This window comes from Felis catus, chromosome C1 (assembly GCF_018350175.1).
Source record: "Felis catus isolate Fca126 chromosome C1, F.catus_Fca126_mat1.0, whole genome shotgun sequence".
Lineage (NCBI taxonomy): Eukaryota > Metazoa > Chordata > Mammalia > Carnivora > Felidae > Felis > Felis catus.
The window spans coordinates 34,359,446-34,377,409 of record NC_058375.1 but is presented as its reverse complement, the minus strand read 5'-3'; the positions used below and the strand labels follow the sequence as shown (position 1 = coordinate 34,377,409).

General features: G+C 44.2%; 1 protein-coding gene across 7 annotated transcripts in view; it reads right to left on the bottom strand.

Annotated features, from left to right (window-relative positions):
• ST3GAL3 (ST3 beta-galactoside alpha-2,3-sialyltransferase 3) overlaps positions 1-17,964 on the bottom strand; it is a 199,267-nt gene that overhangs the window by 96,175 nt on the left and 85,128 nt on the right. For all 7 annotated transcript variants that reach the window (XM_045035686.1, XM_045035685.1, XM_045035688.1 and 4 more), the window contains one exon: positions 1,612-1,654. In XM_045035686.1, coding sequence (XP_044891621.1) covers positions 1,612-1,654 — 43 coding nt within the window. The remainder of the gene's footprint in view (positions 1-1,611; positions 1,655-17,964) is intronic.

Genomic DNA, 17,964 nt, shown 5'->3' with positions numbered 1-17,964 from the left:
CATCTCTTCCATTCTGGTGGCATTTCACTTGCTTAGCTGACACTTGATTTCTTTTTTTTTTTTTTTTTTTTTTTGCCCAGAGCACTAAATTAAGAATTTTTGAAGAGTGAAGGCTGTGGCTTTCTAGCATAATTGAGCCCCATTCCCCAGATGTTAACATATAGCTGACATCTCTCTACTAGCCTGGTATAAAGAGCAGACCATCCTTCCCTCGTGGCTGCCTCCGTGATGTATAAAAGCTGGAAGAATTACAATGCCTGAATTCACAGTATGAGGCATGAAAGCCAAAATGCCAGAAGCCAGGGAAAGGGTTTAGATGCTAGATAATTCAGTGGGAAAGCCAAATAGCCCCAGATTCAATGTCTTGTATGTAGGCACAGCCATCACCATCACAAGCGGCTGTGGGCAAGGCTTCATGCAAGAGAGGAAAGGAGACACAATGCCCATCTTTCATGTCAGTCTGGTGCTGGCAGGGGACACGGGACTACAAAAGTGACTGACAACAGAATGGAGCCACAGGCAGTTTTTCAACCATTTACTGCATATCAACCATGTGAGAGGTGCCATGCAGGGTATGAACACACAGAATGGATACAGTCCAATCTCAAGGCATCCCAGTCTAACTGGAGAAGTGCACGGTCATCCACCTATCATCCATGCATCCATCCATGCAGCCATGGTTACTGAGCACCTCACAAACATAAACCAGCACTGGCTGGGTGCTAGAAAGGACAAGAAGGCCAGAACAGAGCAGGATTCTGAAAGGATTAGACTCTCTGTACTTGAAAGCCCTTATGAAGTAATCACTTCAGTTAAGTCCTCACACTAACCCTAAGAGGTAGGTATATTGGTGTCCTCCTCTTACAGATGGACTGAGGCTCAGAGTGGCTAAGTAGCTTGCCCCAAATCAGAAAGAGAATAAATGGCAATCTGGGATTTGAACCAAGGCAGGCCTGGCTCTAAGCCTGTGCTCTTAATAAATCGATAATTATGACATAGTTCATTATACTACAATGAGATCATCGGTGGCAGAAGGAGAAAATTCACAGGAAGCAGAGGGGGAGAGATCGTGAATTTTGTGCAGGGAAGAGGTAGTCTTTGAGTTTTCCCAGGAGACCAGCAAGGAAAGGGAATTGCAGGCACAGAGAAGAAGCACACACACAGGCAGAGGGGAACGGAGGGTTTGCCAGTGGCAGAGACAGGAGCTAACGCGGCAGAGGAAGCCTGATCACAGCAGTCTTTTGCACACCAGGCCGCAGAGCATCTCTGATAGGCCACTGCCTCCTGCTACATTTCAACTATCCTCCACTCTGTAGCAGAAGCCTTCCCAGGGCCTCCTTGTCCCTCAAACCTGGCAGCGGCTCCTTCTGTAAGGAGCTCCCTGTACCAGCCAAACCTAAGGCTTCATGTTTGCACTCACGATCCCATCCCCTCTGGGCCCCTGCAGACTATAACATGCTCCAAGATTCTGCTGATGGCGGGGGCGGGGAGCAGAGGTCCCAGGGAGTCCCCCAACAAAAGCAGGGCTGAGGAGGTGACCCTTCGAAGACGGACCCCAGTTCTCACAGACGTCTCTACCACAGAGTCAAGGTGCTTTCTTGTTCTACTCACAGTTTAGAGTCCAGCTTCAGGAGGAAACCCAACCGATCATACTCTGAAAAAGAACAGAAAAGCAGAAAATGTCACTAAAGTCAAGCCACTGTTGACACTAGCAGGTTACATTCCCCAGACACAGATCATGGGGACAGACAACTGCTCAAGGAACAGACCCAAATACATAAGCCGTAACTAAATTTAAGTCTCGAACTCTTGCTGAACACCTGTTTTATGAAGGACGAGGTTCAATGCCAGGTGTTTCCCAGACCCTCTAGGCCAACCAGTACCTGTGCTGGTATATAACTGCCTTCCTGTTTAAACGTGGTGCTTGACTGAAACTTAGTTAAACCGCAAAACTGGACCCCCAAAGAAGTAACAGGGTTAGAAGCAATTTCTGATTCCTCTAAGCTCTAGTCATAATTTTTGCTGGAGCAGCCGTGTTAACTATGGAGTGAAGATGTGGCAGCCAAGGGGTCCTCAAATCCAGGGCAATGACCCCATCGTCTTCATGACAGGCACAAGGAACTGACAGGTCTGATTACACAAAGGGTAGGAAATTTAGAGTGAAATCTAAAAATAAGTTGTAAGGTGTTTACAACAAACGATAAATCATGAATATTTTAGGTTCTTTATATCTTGCCTCACCCTAAAGCGAGGTTGAAGCAGTTTTACAAAATTGTAATGAAGTACAAGATCTTTTAAAAAGAAGATATCTGGGGGGAGGCACCTCGGTGGCTCAGTCAGTTAAGTGCCTGCCTCTTGATTTCAGCTCAGGTCATGATCTTAGGGCCGTGAGACTGAGCCCCGCATCAGACTCCATGCTGAGCATGGAGCCTGCTTAAGATTCCCTCCCCTGCTCTCTCTCTTTCTCTCTCTAAATAAAAAAAGAATAAAACAAGGAAGATATCTGGTATCTGGGACCACAGGGGAAATAAGCATAAGAAAAATAGTACAGCCAGGATAAGAATACCAAAACTGGATGATCTAAGGTCCTATGTGCTGGCTGGAGGAAGATTATAGATTTACCCCCAAGATTTCTCACAGCTAAAGCTAAATGCGAAGCACTGATGAAATGATTTATAGTGTTCATCAAATAAACCAGGAGAAACACAGCTATTCCTGCTACTAAGACTTGAGGGAAGTATCATGAGGTTATTTCTTATAGCTTTGGTCAATGTTTGCAAAGCATGTGTGTGTGTGTTTGTGTGTGCGTGGTGTTGACTATGTCAAAATAAAGCAGTCTATGAATGAATGCAGTTCTCAGTTGGCCTGGCTTAACTTGAGGATAAAACAGAATACCAAGGCCAAACACCTAAATGGCAAAGGCCATGCAGCAAGGTTTTCGAGGAACTCAGTCTTCAATAAGCAACGATGGCCAAGAGAAAGAAGGTACCCATATTGACAAGTACCTCACAGAAGCCATTCAGCAAGGCCAACTAAGGCCCAAATCTGTACTCTTTCTTAAACAGCAGAACTGCAGTGAGAGAATAATTCTTCTTAAAATTGAAGATACCAAATAGAACATACAGCTCAACAGAAGGCTTGCCTTCCAGGAAGAAAGTCAAAGCCTTCCCTCAAAATAATTCTGCTTTTGCTCTGAGATAAATGGATGGGAGACTTTGCTTAATATATCAGGAACTCATAGAAGTAAAAAAAAAAACAAAACTGTCAACTTTTAAAATAAAGTGAAAACAAAATTTGCAAAAAGAGTTAGTTTCAAAGGTTAATACTCTTTCAACAATCCTAGTTATCATTCCGTAAAAAAGAAAATCTCATTAACTTGCCAACACCTGTTGCTTTCCCATCATGTGGTCATAACCTTGGGGCAACTATTCTGCTACTGCTCCTCAGACCCAAGCTAAGACTTCACTGTATATACAATGAATCCACATTTTGGCTGTTTCCTTCCAGAGACTCCAGAGAATGCCCTCCCCTTGTTGCAAACTCAGATGTTGGGGGCCAGGCAAGAACCTATCACAAATGAAGGAAGGAGGGAATGTGATACCTTTCCAGAGTAACTCATACTACTGATTTCAGTTGCATTAAAAACAAGTCCCGTTGAAATGTATTTTTTCACCACGTATTTTTGTATAGTAGCCATGATTATCTCTGCGGGTTATTTTCCAATGGCATCTTAAGTTTTGTTTTACGGACACATACACTAATTGCATATTAAACATATGAGAACACTGCATATCTAAAGAAATCCCCTTCATAGCTCTCTGGGACTGTTGTCTTCTCTCTTTTGCTAAGAGACAGGAGTCCCAGAAATATTTCACATCATTCTGTTAATTTAAGGAAAGGTAACTGCGTGAGCCCAATAATGATAAATGGCAACTGGCATTGCCTTTGGGTCACAGAGCCACGAGGGAATGGAGCCCATCTGGAGACTCCATGCCCTGTCCAACGGGGAGTTTCCACCAGCGCTAGCAGACGATGTCAGGCAGTAATGCAGGCCCAGCACTGCCACATCTTCTGATTTTTTTTTTTGAAGCCAAGGATCTGGGGCACTTGGGTGGCTCAGTCAGTTAAATGTGCAACTCTTGGTTTCGGCACAGGTCACGATCTCAGTTGTGTGGGTTCAAGCCCCATATCAGGCTCTGCACTCTCAGTGCTTGAGATTCTCTGTCTCACTCTCTCTCTTCCCCTTCCCAACTCATGCTGTCTCTATGTTTCTCAAAATAAATAAACTTTATAAAGCCAAGAATCTGGATCTTTTCTTTCTTTTTTTTTTAAGTAGGTTCCATGCCCAGTGTGGAGACCAATGTGGAGCTTGAACTCTCAAGACCCTGAGATCAAGACCTGAGCTGAGCTCAAGAGTCAGATGCTTAACCAACTGAGCTACCCAGGCACCCCAGAATCTGGATCTTTTAAGGTAAAAATTTTCAATGTGTAACTATTGGCAGTAGATTCCACAAAACTTTGGGGAGCACCTGGGTGGCTCAGTTGGTTAAGCGTCAGACTCTTGATTTTGCCTCAGGTCATGACCTCACAGTCATGAGATCGAGCCCTGCATCAGGCTCTGCACTGGGCATGAAGCCTGCTTGAGATTCTCTCTCCCTCCCCCTCTACCCCTCCCCATCTTGTGTTCTTTCTCTCTCTCTAAAAATAAAAAATAAAAAAAATAACTTAAAAAAAAAGAAAAATTTAAAGATTATGATGATTAACCAAAATATGTCCACAGGCAGGATTCAGCCAGTGGGCTAACAATCTGTAAACTCTGTCCTAGACTGGCAGCCTGTGAGGACTGGAAGCATTTCTCTTTTGTGGCTACACACAGTAGATGCTCAATAAATATTTGTCGACTGTTACTACCAGGATTATTTGGTCACAATGGTCATAAATCCAAATCAAATCAGTCTAACAGGATGCTAAAAAGAATATTTCAGCCAAGCCTCTAGGATGATAAATTTCAGACACTAACGTGAGGTTCTAGACTGAGATGTAAATTTTCAAAGGAAATATCTGAAAACTGAAAAATTTCAAAGGAAATATCAAATCAAAATGATCTGAAAGGCCCTCCTTACATCAAATATAAAAGTAACCGGCAATGAGAAGTTAAGGAAAGAGAATTTGAACAACTTGCCTGGACTGAGCAGTGCTATGGACTCCTCACTTAAGGGGCAGAATGAGTACTTGTCTCTCCCTCATGCCTGGTGAGGGAAGCTTAACTTTGACCCTTAAAAAATGGGGAACACAGTAGACTTCTAGATGCTTGACTTCTACCTGACAAGTGTAAAGGCCACAAGATAGGCTGGATGCAGGAAATGGTCTGCACTCCTGGAATTTGTTGTAAAAAAGGATGCATAAATGAGCGAGAGTGGGTTTGTTTTAGGTCCTTTTCCAAAACATGGGTCCAGAGGGTTGCCAGGGGCCTCAGCAGACAGCAGTGGGGACAGACACTGGGAGTCCTAGGAGCCACAGGAGTGAGTGACAAGGTTTGGGCAATTACATGACCTCCATCAGGGGAGCTGTACAGCAGAGGTCCCTAGTTGCAGGGGTCTCCAAAATGCCTCCCAGAGCACCCACAGGCGTTAGTTTTAAACACTCAACAGCTCAGACAGCGCTGACACTATCTTATGTCTTTTCTATTCACATTGTCTCTTTCTCTTCCCCACCGATTCCAGAGAGGTCAGAAACCACAACCAGCATCCAAGGAGGAGTGGGAAAATGACAGGCAGGGCACATCCCCTTCCCAGGGTCAGGCACCTGCTGGTACTAAGCCCTAAATGCAGGGAGGGGAAGTCACTGTAGCTTTGAATGAATTGAAAGCTATGGCTCTTACATAAGGCCAGATACTCTAATTTTGGAATTGGTGACTCAATGTGACCATGGGATTTTTAGTACCTCCTCGATATCAAAAAATTCTCTGGACTTCCCACACTGAAAACATTTTAAGAGGGCACAGGGAGACAAAATAAAACCGGCTTTGATTATCTCCTGATGTGTCTTGCACGTTCAATACACTGGTTGTACTAATCTAGGCAAAAAGGGCAATGTAATGGTTCACGCAACCAGTGTGGAAAGGGTCAAGGTACAGAAGGTTTCAGGGACCACAGAAAGTGACTGGACCACCACTGCGCCTCCCTGAGTCATTGCTCTCCCCTGACCAGCTTCCTTCCTAAGTTAGAAAACGTGCTGCTGGCAACTTTCAGATACACACCTTCAGCTTTGCCTCTGAAAGGGACTGAGACTCGGTCTCTCTGCACAAAATGGCAAAACTCCCAGGGAAGGGCCAGGAGTGGCCTTGTGTACATCTGTTCCTCACACCCGCTCTAATCACAGTGACAGGAAGCAAGGATTGTAAAAAAATTACTACTCCCACATTACACATGTGGTTAGGAGAATTTACCAGAAGAACGGACATGCAGTCCTGAACAAATGCAGGCTCTCGGGAACAGTAGGAAGTCTTTGGAAAACATACAGCTAGCTCAGTCTCCGCGGAAAACAGGTATAGCCATGGACGATATTAAATGGACCACTGTTAAAATGGGCTTCAGACTTTTTACTTCCCATCCTCATTCTGCCGTGGGTTTTTTCTTCCCTGACCAATCTCCTTCTATTTTTTTTTTAATTTTTCTTTTTAACGTGTATTTATTTTTGAGACAGAGAGAGACAGAGCATGAACAGGGGAGGGTCAGAGAGAGGGAGACACAGAATCCAAAACAGGTTCCAGGATCCGAGCTGTCAGCACAGAGCCTGACGCGGGGCTCGAACTCACAGACCGCGAGATCGTGACCTGAGCCGAAGTCGGCCACTCAACCGACTGAGCCACCCAGGCTCCCCACCAATCTTTTAAAATCTTTCTCATAATGCGCTCTGGCTTACATCCCTCGACCTCCACGCAGACTTGAAGCCCCGCTCTGCCATAGGAGACCTCACTTTTCCTGTGGCTTTCAAGGGGAAGCTGCTTTTTCTGTCAGATGCCAAGTCCCTGTGGCCATGAGGGGGAAGTTCTTCTGATGTGCTGTGGTGGGTTTTTTCCATCACTTTTCTTGGGTTTGGGGTTCCTTGAGCTTCTTAGATCTATTATGGGTCTATGGTTTTCATCAAATTTGAAAAATTTCTGGCAATTATTTCTTCAAAAAATTTTCTGCCCTCCCCTCTCTGGGGGAGTTCCAGGGACACAAGTATTAGGCTGCTTGATGCCCCACCACTCACTGATGTTCTGTTACTTTTTTTTCCCAGTAATTTTGCTCTCTTATTATTTTAGATACTTCCTATTGAAATATCTTCCAGTTGACTACTCTTCTCTTCTGCAGTGTCGAATTGCCTGTTTACCCATCTCGCCTACAGTGTCGAATTGCCCGTTTACCCATTCAGTATAGTTTTCATCTCAAACACTATTTTTTCACCTCTAAATTTCTTTTTCGTATCTTATATGTCTTTCCTTAATATCCTCATGCTTTCTTCTACCTTCTTGAAGATATGGACTATGTTTTAATGTCTTTGCCTACTAATTCTATCTTTTGTGTTATCACTAGGCCTATTTCTATTGTTTTTTTTCTCATTATGGGTTGTATTTTCATGCTTTTCTGAATTAGCTAGTCATTCTTTACACACACACACACACACACACACACACACACACACACACACACACACACACTTTTTAATTTTAATTCCGGAGTAGTTAACATACAGTATTGTAGTAGCTTCAGGTGAGCCTGGTCACTCTTGACCGGATGCCAGCCATGTGAATTTTACTTTGCTGAGCACAGAATATTTGTGCATTCTTTATTTATTTTTGAGGTGCAGTTAAATTACTTGGAAACAGTTGGATCCTTTCAAGGCTTGCTTTCAAGCTTTGTAGGATTAAGATGAGAGGCAAAGTGGACTTTCGTCTAGGGCTAATTTTGCACCACTGCTAACTCTGCCCCACGACTAAGGCAATGCCCTTCTGAATGTGCCATGGATGCCCATGTATTATGATGCTTCACCACTATTCCCAGCCCTGTGTGAACTGTAGTGAGTCTAAGGGGACCCTCTACAGATCTCTAGAGCTGTCTCTGTGTGCAGCTCTTCCCTCTTTGGTACTTATGAATTCTGGCAGCCTTTCTCTCAAATTCTCAAATCTGTTTCCTCTTAGGAAGACTCTAGGATCCTGTATGGGTTCTTCTTCCCTGTGCGGGGGTCTGGAAACTCCATCCAGGCTGTTAGCTTGGACAATTATAGGGCTAACCTCATTTGTTCCTCTTCTTTCAGCGACCAGTGCCGTGTGCTACCTATTGTTCAATGTCAGAAAAAAATTTTTCATATATTTTGTCTGGTTTTTGTCGTTGTTGTTGTTTTCCCTCTTTCTTTGCTTTTTCCTTATCCAGGGTAGACTTCACCCTACTCAACTATTCAGGTTAGCCTCCCCAACGATCCTTCCATTGCACCCAAACCCAACTTCTCATTCCTGCCCAACCCCTCTCCTGAGTCCCACACTTATATATTCAGCTGTCTGCTGCACATTTCCACCTCCTACAGACACCTGAAACTCAGGCTGCCCCACACAGAGTTCACATTCACAGAACTCACATACCTGTAGAGCCTGGTTCGCCTCCTGTATTCCCTACCTTAATGAATTGTACCACTATTCACCCAGCTGCCCAAGCTTGAAACCTGAGAGAATTACTTGATTTCTGTTTCCTTCTTATTTAATTACCATGTCCGTTTTTTAAAAGTTTCTATTTAAATTTCAGTTAGTTAACGTACAGTGTAATATTAGCCTCATGTGTACAACATAGTGATTTAATACTCCCATACACCACCCAGTGCTCAGTACAACAAGTGCCCTCCTTAATCCCTAACACCTATTTAATCCATCCTCCCACTCACATCTTCTCTGGTAACCATCAGTTTGTTCTGTATAGTTAAGAGTCTGTTTCTCGGTTTGCCTCTCTCTCTTTTTTTTCCCCTCTGCTCATTTGTTTTGTTTCTTAAATTCCACATGTAAGCGAAATCATATGGTATTTGTCTATCTCTTATTTCGCTTGCCATAACACTCTCTGGCTCCATCCGTGTCCTTGCAAATGGCAAGATTCCATTCTTTTTTAAGGCTAACATTCCATTGTATACATATACACCATATCTTCATTTTCCATCCATCAATTGATAGACACGGGCTATTTCCATAATTTGGCGATGGTAGATAACACTGCTATAAACATCGGAGTGCTTGAATTACCATGTCCTTTTAATTTCATCTTCTAAATGGATCTCCAACCCACTTACTTTTGTTCATTTTTGTTCTCTAAGAAGCCAGCTTTACCTCTCATCTGGATTACTGCTAGGCTTCCTGCCTCCTGTCTTGTCCCCCTCTAATAGATTCTTCCTGATGTGATCAGAGCTATCTTTCTATAGGACAAACATGGTTATGTCATAACCCTGCTTAAAACCTTTGAACAGCCTCTACTGTTCTAAGAACGAATCCCAGTCTCTTGATTCATAAGGTCCTTCAGGATCTGACCTACAGTGACCATTCCAACTTTACTTTTGGAGTCCCTATATTACCGCCACCCTGCCCCTGCCAAAGTCTATGCTTTGACCAAACTGAACTATTTTACTTGCCTCCTAAGTATCTACGATCTCCAGCCCTTTGTACCTGCTTTTCCTTTCACTTAAAACATTATTCCTGGGGCGCCTGGGTGGCTCAGCTGGTTAAGCGTCTGACTTCAGCTCAGGTCATGATCTCTCGGTCCGTGGGTTCAAGCCCTGTGTCAGGCTCTGTGCCAACAGCTCAGAGCCTGGAGCCCGCTTTGGATTCTGCGTCTCCCTCTCTCTCTCTGACCTTCCCCTGCTCATGCTCTGTCTCTCTCTCTCAAAAATAAATAAACATTAAAAAAAATTTTTAACATTATTCCCAACCCCTTTCCACATTGGTTCTTTCCTACGCATTGCTCCTAAATGATCCAGTCACCGCAAACTCAGAATGCCGCAAATCAGATTTATGTGCACCCTGTTCCCCAGCCACGTGTTTTGTTTTGTTTTGTTTTGTTTTGTTTTGTTTTGTTTGCTAGTGCCATTGCCATTCAGTACTTCAAGACAGACACGTTTGGTATACTCTCTCTCATTTCTAAATACAGATCCTGTTCCCTAAACCACGGCCACTGCTTTTGCCGCATCTGCACTGTTGCTTAGACCACACAGCCACCTCTCACTCTGTACCTGTCTCCCTAGCCTCACCTTCCGTCACTCCTCTGTGTGCAGCCTCTATGCCTGAGAGCTACTCGGACCACGTTACCTCTCTTTGTAATGCCCTCCCTCAGCCTGCTGACTTGGCAAACACCCACTCATCCTTCACGATTTTGGTTGTCACCGAAGCAAAATCTAACAGGTATTTTTGTAGAGCCACAAGACCTTTCATGGCTTGGCTTTTAGCTACCTTCCCATCTCCATCTTCCACTATCTTGCCCCCTGTGCCTGCTGCTCAGGCCATCCCGGCCTTCTTCAGTTCTCTGCATAAGCCGTGAGCTCCCTCGGCATAGGACTCTTTTGTAGAAGCAGCTTTTTTCTGCCTGAAATGTGCTCTCATCTCTTTGTGTTAATTCCTGCTTATCCTTTAGACTGTAGTTCAAACGTACTCTCTTTCAGAAGAGCATTTGTTGACCCTCCTGCCTCGGATGTGCCCACTCTTACATGCTCCTCGAACGCAGCGTTAGAGCATCAACGATTACTTGCCCTCACGGCACTTCTGCCTCCCTTTGGAAACAAGTCGCTTGAATTTCTTTTAAGGAACTGCCTTTCTTTTACAGCAGGCAAGCGATGAGACTGTCAGTGGGATTTGCCTGTCCAGAGTGGGGGCACTCAACAACAGCTAGGTTAGCCGGACCCTTCTCTCTTAAGCGGCGTGGCACTGGGGAGAGAAACAGGATGCTGAAAAAATGGACCGCTGGTTGCAATCTAGATTCCTGGCACTGCCCTTTGTGTCCTTTCTGAGGGCCGGCTGTTTGATGCTTAATTTTATTCTATGGGTACCTGTGTCCTTCCAGTAAATTCCTTTTTCTTTTAAACTAGCCGGGTTCCATTTCTGTTGCTTGCAATTAAACAATCCTAACTATATGTATCTGTATCTCTGGCCCCTCGTATGGGGTGTGGCAGAGAGGCGGTATTCCGTAAATGTGCTAAGCAAATGGAAGAATGAAGGGAGTGACCTAATGACCAAGAGAGCCTAATAGTAACCCCAAGACCTGGATTCTTTGTCTTCCTCCACCCCTTGCAAGGGGGCAACATTAAGAGCGTAACAATGGTGGCATCAGTGGCTTCATCTGTCACTAGCCCACCACCTTTTACAGTGCTCTGGCCACTTCTGCTCCCAGCCCTACAGATAACTGCATCACAGTCACCTCTGCTTATGCAGAGGCTGCCCTGCTCTTCTGGGGAAACTCCTCCCCTGTATCGGTTTCTGGCTTTTACTTTGGGGTTCCCTTTTGAGGACTCCACACTTGCCAAGGTTAATTCCCTCCCGGCATTTATAATAGCCTAAAACTTAACTTCCTCCACAAAGACTTTCTGAGGCTTCTGACTGCCTGTTTCCAGCACATCCGGGGATCTTACCAACAAGCACCCCACTCTCATATTCGTAAGCTGGTACTGGTGGTTGGATCTGTGCCCAGCTCCTCACAGAATTCCGGGACTGGCAGGGAAGCTTAAGTCTAGTGTTCAGGAAATATAAACTAGAGTAAGCAATCAGGAAGGCCGAGGCATAATGCTCTGGGACATAGGAGCAGAGCTTCCTACCGTCGGGTTTGCACAAGGCAAATCTGCAGATCGCAGAGCATCTCACTGTTTATGAATGTGTTTTCGAAGTTGCATGTGAATTCAGTTTTACAATACGGAAATGCTAGTTTGAGCATTTCTTCAGCGTCAACTCACATCTGGGGAAGTTGGCAGTAAAGCCTGGGCCTCACTGACAGTCCACTGATCCCAAATCTGTAGTAAGTACAGAAGACTCTGGGACTCACCAGTCAGCCAGGCATAATGTAGGTTGATGTGCATATACAGCACCCCCAGCACCTGAAGGCATTCTCTCCTCAGGTGTCAAAGCAGCAAGCCCACAGCTATGCAGTGAAGGAGAGATGTTTAGTCTGGTGGTTTGGGCTTCCTGCCTTAGCCAGGCTGCAAAGCTCAGCAGTACAAAACCCCCTGGCCGAGGAGCACATGTGTGTCCTTTGCCTGGCTCCAGGTGGGAAGTGGCATGGATAATGCAAATATCTGCTCTTCTCCTCCTGCACCTGTACCAAGTCAGACCTGTGAATGCACACGGTGCTTTTTCAAATGACTCGGGTCTCCGAAATTAACCATTAACTCTTCCATTTCCATTCCAAAGGACTAGGTCAGTGTTCTGAGCTCACATAAACTCCTAGAAGGTTCAGAAACTGGACATAAACAAAAGGGGGCTATGTACTCAAATGTGTATGTACCTAGTGACGAAACCTCTCTCTCTATAAGGCCAAATTCACAAAAATTACAAGGAGAAATATACAAGTCTCCTGTCATCATAATGGGAAACACAACCACTGAAAAACCAGGCTCTCCGAATCAGTGAGAATTCAAAGGATTTGAGCAGAACAGTTAATAAATTTGAACTGATATAGACTACCTTACATACACTGAGTGGAGAATGCACATTCTTTTTTAAGCATATATGGAACATTTATGAAAACTGGCCACCTCTGAGGCCTAAATCCTGATATGAAAATTTATGAACACTGAAACAAGCTCAAGCTTTTCACTTAAAAATCCAAAAATATTAGGGCACCTGCGTGGCTCAGTCGGTTAGGCGTCTGACTCTTGGTTTCAGCTCAGGTCACGATCTCATGATTTGTAAGTTCTAGCCCCGCACTGGGATCTGTGCCGACAGTGCAGAGCCTGCTTGGGATTCTCTCTCTCTGCCCCTCCCTGCCTATCTCTCTCTCTCAAAATAAACAAACTTTAAAAAATTTTGGAAAATATTTATTTTATAGCAATTCAACATTTAATATATTCCATAATACTTTGTATTTCACTTTGTTCATAATTCCGAAAAGAAAATTATGAATGCTTGGGGTGCCTGAGCGGCTCAGTCAGTTAAGCATCTGACTCTTGATCTCAGGTCAGGTCATGATCTCATGGTTTGTGAGATCAAGCCCCACCTCAGGCTCAGTGCTAACATCTTAGGGCCTGCTTGGGATTCTCTCTCTCTCCCTCACTCTCTGCCCCTGCTCTCTCTCTCTCAAAATAAATAAATAAACATTAAAAAAAAGAAAGTTATGAATGCTTTCACAATGCCCGATTTACACACAGTGTCTTCCTGTTTATCTCAGCATGGTGTACAAATTAGTATCACTCTCAGCCTCTGTTCTCTCTCACGTGTAAACAGCTGGGAGCACTGCATGACACAGCGAGATCCTCTTCTAGAATGAGGGGAGACCTCCCTGAAAGTTCCCCAAGCCAAGTATCCTACTCTAGCCTCATCAGCAGGCCACTGAGCCCCAGAATGGAATTTCTGGGAACACAGGTGCATGTCGCGAGCCAACTGTGCTGCTGGCATTTTTGGTCTCCAGTGACCCACTTCCTTTTTTCATTCTAAGGGACCGCCAGAAATTCCCACCAGCTGTCCCTATGCTCTGCACAAAGCAGATGTTCATTAAGTAATTGCTGCTGCCCCCCACGTGAATCATGGGAGCTAACCACGGCCCGAGACGGGCTGGCCAAAATGCAAACAGCTCCCACATCATCTCAAGTCAGGGAAATAAATCACAATGGAGGCTCAATTAATCAAAGACAAACTAAAATAGGAAAAGTAGTATCATAAAATAAACAGAAAAATTCACTGACCTAGACTAAATTAAGTGACCCAGTAAAATAACTTAGAAGTTCACACACTGAAATCCAATCTCAAATGGGTGCACATCGGCATGGGGGCAGAGAGGGCCTTGCAAGAAACTCCTGATAAGCCCCGATCTCCTATGACTCTGCACCATGCTCCCTCTGAGCACAGCACAGCTGTGACACATCTGGGGACAAAGGAAAGTGGAACCTCCCCTGGAAGGTAAAAGCCCCAACCCAGCCAGTGGAGGCAAAGGGGTCATGTACCCATTTCCCCTCTGTCCTGGGAAAATAGCAATGTCCAGTGTCCAGAGCAGGGCATGCAGTGAATTCAATTCTATTCATGATAGCAAGCGTGTCCAGACCATGTCAGGGCATCTCGCGTGAAGCTGCAGCAGAATTTTGGTGGAAAACACGTCAAAAGAGCAGCTGGGGCAGGAAAAAGAAAAAAATGGCTCACTCTGCAGTCTGTATCTTAAACTTCATGGAGCTTACCACCTAGTAGGTAGAGAAGTACAAATAATCACCAAGCAGTTATCGTATAAAATAAGACAGAGTCCCTCTCTTCAAACAAAAAGAATTTTATTTTTTCCCCAGTTTAGGGTTAACACATGCTTACCATATAAGTTTTTTACATTTGGATTTTCATTTTATTTTTTTAGTTTCTTTATTTTTGAGAGAGAGAGAGAGAGAGAGAGACAGAGGCAGAGAGAGAGAGAAAGAGAGTGCGCACAAGTCGGGGAGGGGCAGAGAGAGAGAAGGAGACTTAGAATCTGAAGCAGGCTCCAGGCTCTGAGCTGTCAGCACAGAGCCCGATGCAGGGCTCAAACCCACAAGCCGTGAGATCATGACCTGAGCTGAAGCAGGATGCCCAACCAACTGAGCCACCAGGCGCCCCTACATTTGGATTTTGAAAGCATGAAGTAAGCACCATTTGAAATTCCGGTTTTCTAAAGTTAATACCTTCAAACGTTTTGGTGACTACCTTCACAGAAATCTCTTTCCATAAATACGTGTGTGAACGTGCATATATAATTTTACTTACGTGTGGCTTCAATATACATGTTCTTTGTTCCTGTTTTGTTCACTCAACAATATCCCTAATGTCTTCTGTGTCAATAAATATAAGACTGCATCATTTTTAATGGCTGTTGGAGTCCATTTCACCATACGGATGTGCCATTTCTTATGTAATCCCTAAGTATGTGTTGCATGATGGACATTACGGTTTCCATTTTCCTACTTTTCATTCAATATTTGCTGAGCACCTAGTATATGCCAGGCACTGTTCTAAGTACCAGGGACACAGTGATAAACAAGATAGGCAAGGTCCCTGGCCAAATTCTACTGGGGGAGACTGACAGTATGCAAGTAAATAGCAGATAATTTGAAGGAAGGATAAGTGCTAAGAAGAAATAAAGACAAACTCTCTTAGAGAAGGACTGGGTGTCAAGAGAGTAGACTACTTTAGACGCAGTGATCCAAGAAGGCCTTTCTGCAGAGTGACATTTGAACACAGACCTTGGACAGTCATGTAAAGCAGGAGTAAAGCATTCTAGAGACAGGAGGCATGGAGTACAAAGGCCCTGGTGCAGGAAGGGGCCTGGCATCTTCATGGACTCACAGGAATGCCAATGTGGCTTGAGGGCAGAGAGGGACAAAATGGACTAAGCGTTGAGAAAACTCAAGAGAAACCACAGTAGGAGCTAGCAAGTCAGACCCTATAGGTCATGGACTTTGGATCTTATTTTAAGTGTACCATGAAGTCAATGGAGAGTTTTCAGTGGGAACAAGATATGATCTGATGTACATTTTAAAAGATCACTCTGGCTACAATGTGGAGAAGGGACTACAACAAATGAGCAGAGAGACCAGTAGATGTTTCCTTATCCAGGGGAGAGAAGATGGTACCTTGGACAGAGCTGCTGGAAAAAGGCTAGACAAGAACACATTGTGAAGACAGAAAAAGTGAGAAAGGGAGAGGAGGGGCAACAATCAAAGAGGTTTCCGGGTCTGTGGCTTGAACACTTGGGCAGATGGGGACAAAAACATGGGAGAGGAACAGCTTTGAGCACACAGATCCCACACACATTCCATTAGATTTATATGTAACTATTTTGGTTTGGGGTGAGGAGGGCTACTGCTAATTTATTTTTTTTTTAATTTTATTTATGTGTTTTTATTTTCATTTGAGAGAGAGAGAGAGAGAGAGAACAAAGGTGGGGGGGGGAGGGGAGAGAATCTTAAGCAGGTTCCATGCACAGCACAAAGGGCTTTATCCCACAGCTCATGACCTGAGCCAAAATCCAGAGTCAGAAGTTCAACCCTCTGAGCCACCCAGGTACCCCTAATCTTTTATTTTCAATTATTCATTGCTAACATATATACTTTTTTTTTTTTTTTTTTTACATTTTGATCTTCTTTCTTATCTTGCTAAACTCAGTTATAAGTTCTAGGATTTTTTTTTTGTAGATTCCTTGAGATTTTCTATGTAAACAATCATGTCACCTATGAAGAGAGCCAGTTTTATTCCTTCCTTTCTGATTTATATTCTTGTTGTCTCTTTTTCTTGCCTCACCACACTGGCTGGGACTTTTAGGAGTGGTTCCTGATCTCTGGGGGAGAACAGTTTTTTACCATGAAGCATGATGTTTGCTGTGGGCTGTTTGTAGATGCCCCACATCCAGTTGAAGAAGTTCCCTTTTAAGCATGCTGAGAGTTTTTGTCACGAGTAGATGCTGAATCTTTGTCAGATGCTTTTTCTTCACCAATTGACATGACCATGTGGTTCCCCCTCTTTAGACAGTGAACATGGTGGACTACATTGAATGACTTCTGAATGCTGACCCAGTCTTCCATCTCTAGGATAAACCCCAGGTGGGCACCTAACCTGGGGAGTTTTAGCCATTATTTCTTTGAGTATCTCTTCTGCACTGCACTTTCTTCTTCTGCGACTTCAACAACAGACGGCAAACCTTCTGGTGTTGTCCCACAAGTCACTGAGGCTCTGCTCAACTTTGTAACTCTTTCCTGTTGTTCATATTGGGTAATTTCTATTGCTTTCCTTTCAAGGTCATTGATTCTTTGTTCTTCATCTCCATTTTGTTATGAGTCCACTCAGTTTTTAAAATTTCAACTATTGCAATTTTTTTCTTATATCTCCATTTGGTTCCTTTTTATTTCCTTTTTGGGGGGTAGTGGCTAACAGTTTCATCTTTTTTGCAACAATACCGTTTGCCCTTATTTTGGAGAGCATTTTCATAACAGCTGCTTTAAAGGAAGTGTCTGGTTATTCCAACATCTGTGTTGAGATGTTCCTGGTTCTTCACATGATGATTAATTCTGGATTGTATCCTGGATATTTTGAATATGAGGTTATGAACATTTAGGTCTTGTTTAAATCCAGTGGAGAGTGTTGACATTTTTGTTTCACCAGACTCTCAACCAGGTTGGATTTAGGTGGCAAGTTTTGACCAGCCTTCCATAGGTTATAGTTTCAATGCCAGTTCCGTTTTCAAAGCCTCCTCAAGTGGGTCCTCTGTGGACACCACCCAATGTCCAGTCTAGGACTCAGTCAGTGGCCTATCCCTTGGACCACTTCTCAGAGTCTTTGGTGTTTGCTAGAATCAGATGCGTGCGTGCACAGCTCAGTGGTTAGCTGTTCATAAACAACTTTTAAGGGCTGCTTTCCTGAGCTCTTCCCTGTTTTCTCCTGATGATTTCCAGTTCATCGGGCCTCCCCCTCTCGGACCTCTGGCTAGACAGCTGAGATCTTAGTTACTGCCTTGTCCCTCACATTTCCTGAATGGTACCCAGATCTGGGCCCAAGCAGCAGGAAGGCAGAGGAAAAAGAGCAACCGATTTCACCCCCTGCCCCCACCATCCTGGGATTACAGTTCCTCTGATCAGAGAGGAACATTTCCCTTTTTCAGTTTTAGGTGCTTGGCGACCCCACTGCTGTCACAGGCGGTACCACCACCACTATAGTGGGGCTGCCTGTGGTCTAAGGCACGAGGGAGAAGGGAGGAAAATAAAACCAACCTTTGGAATTTCCCCCTCTGTCTGAGTCTCAGA